At 34.2% G+C, this 2,010-nt stretch overlaps 1 protein-coding gene across 1 annotated transcript; it reads left to right on the top strand.

Moving 5' to 3' along the window:
- The first annotated feature begins 467 nt into the window (after positions 1–467).
- LOC121375748 lies at positions 468–1,681 on the top strand. Its single transcript, XM_041503362.1, has 2 exons — positions 468–934; positions 1,130–1,681. The coding sequence occupies exons 1-2, from the start codon at positions 900–902 to the stop codon at positions 1,617–1,619; spliced, it is 525 nt and encodes a 174-aa protein (XP_041359296.1). The 5' UTR covers positions 468–899; the 3' UTR covers positions 1,620–1,681.
- The last annotated feature ends 329 nt before the right edge of the window (positions 1,682–2,010 follow it).

The following is a 2,010-nucleotide window of genomic DNA, read 5'->3' as shown; positions in this document are numbered from 1 at the left end:
TACTTCCAAATATTTATGTTATGTGAAACGCGAATTGATATTAACGTTCCAAAAATACAAAACACTGACAGGACGGCGTCACAACTTTTTCTGAAAGTTTGGCCTGTTGTTATGACAATGACCCGTATGTGATGGTATTTTTAGATTCGGAATATATCGAATTTTCTCCGTCAGACTTACGGAAATAGGCGATATATACCGATTGCAATTTACCGCGCGGAAAGAAGTGCTTATTTTGGATTCCCTCTCAAGTTGAAGTTGATAATGCTTGTAGCGTCAACCATGATTGATTAATGTATGAATTAATTTAGTCATAATAATATTGCACCATTTAGTTAAATGGCAGGTCCTTTTTATTTAGACTCTTATATTCTAGCAATAAGTTCTAATTTCTGACAGCGGATGGTTTTTAAAAAAAAATAACATTTTTAAAGCAGCAATTTCCGCCGAATAAGATGGCCATTTTGTAATGCTCATTGTTACGATTGTATCCCATTTATAAAATAAGCATGTAAACACAAGTACATTTGAAACGACTTTCCTTTGGCACTGTCACTAACCCTAATCCCAACTCTATTTATTAAGCGTTTATAATGTTCTTTATACGTGACTGTGCCAATTTGCCAAAGGAAAGTCCTACAGTACAGTTCAATATTATACAGTGGTGTGATTTTGGAAAGAATTACTTATTTTTCCCCTGACAAATTTTGTAAATATTTGTTAGGGTTTGATTTGAGTTTGTTATTTATAAATATTAGTGCAGAGCGCACATTAAGTCAATACTTTTGTTAATGTCACAATGTGCAGGGCAAGATGCTTCCCTCTATTTAGCAAATTTAAAATGGTGGTAAAAAGTTTTATGTTCTTGTTGGAAGATTTATTGGTTTATTTTGTTAACAATGATGCAAGTAGGGTCTACTTCAATTGGGATTTTGTGAGTACCGGAGGTTATACATTTTTGGTTTTGTGTGTCCATTTGTTGCACTATTTCGATTGAGAAAAGGTTGAAACATGGTGCCACAAGTTTTGAATATGGTACCAGCTATATATATATACGGTATGTAACAATATTCGGACGTAGAAAGAATCATTTTTACAAAAACTAAATCATATTTCTTTCTTTTTTCAGCATGTTAAAAATACAGGACATCAAGACAAGTAACACATCCAAATACAAATTTCGACAACTATCCAGAGATGTATCTGGGGAGGGTTTTGACATCCCAGAAGGAAATCATGCCCTTTTTGCATATTATAATATTCACAAGATAAACCTACATATTGGAGGTGTAACTTTCTCATTGGCTAACTTGAACCAGACATACACTGAGTCAACGTTTGAATGTGATTATTTCCATCAGATCACCTTCATGTTTGTTAAGCGTGATTATCAGGGAAAAGGTTATGGAACACAACTGATAAATGGAGTAATTGAGAAGATGACCGCACATGCATCACATCGCCCAGTTCGAGTTCAAAGTGCAGTTAAGGCGGTGGGCTTCTTTGAGAAAATGGGATTTGTAAAGATAGGTGAACCAATGGATACATTGGCCTGTGGACCTCATCTCTTTCGGACTATTGTAAATATGGAGAAGCAGCTATCAGTGCTACCTAAATGAAGTCCAATATTAAAATCTAATACTTATTTCAGTATTGTGTTGGAAAGAATAAGTATTGTTAATGCAGGGCTTCTAGAATTTTTATAAAATCCACTAGCCATGGGATCAGTGATTAAAAAATTGTACTAGCCACAATAACAAATTCACTAGCCCTACTTTACTTAGTTAATATAATTTTACTAATTAATAGTAATAATAAGATATGTCACCTAAAATAGGAGATGGAGCTTGAAAACACTAACATTGGAGGATTGGGATGGGGCAGGCTATTCATATTTATAAAATAGACTTAACTGCAACATTTGACTCTTTTTTTTTTTCACTAGCCGTCAGGCATGGCAATATTAGTTATTTACTTGCCCAACATTGAATATCACTAGCCATGGGAGTG

The sequence above is a fragment of the Gigantopelta aegis genome, chromosome 6 (assembly GCF_016097555.1).
Source record: "Gigantopelta aegis isolate Gae_Host chromosome 6, Gae_host_genome, whole genome shotgun sequence".
Lineage (NCBI taxonomy): Eukaryota > Metazoa > Mollusca > Gastropoda > Neomphalida > Peltospiridae > Gigantopelta > Gigantopelta aegis.
This window is presented reverse-complemented; position numbering and strand designations above follow the sequence as displayed.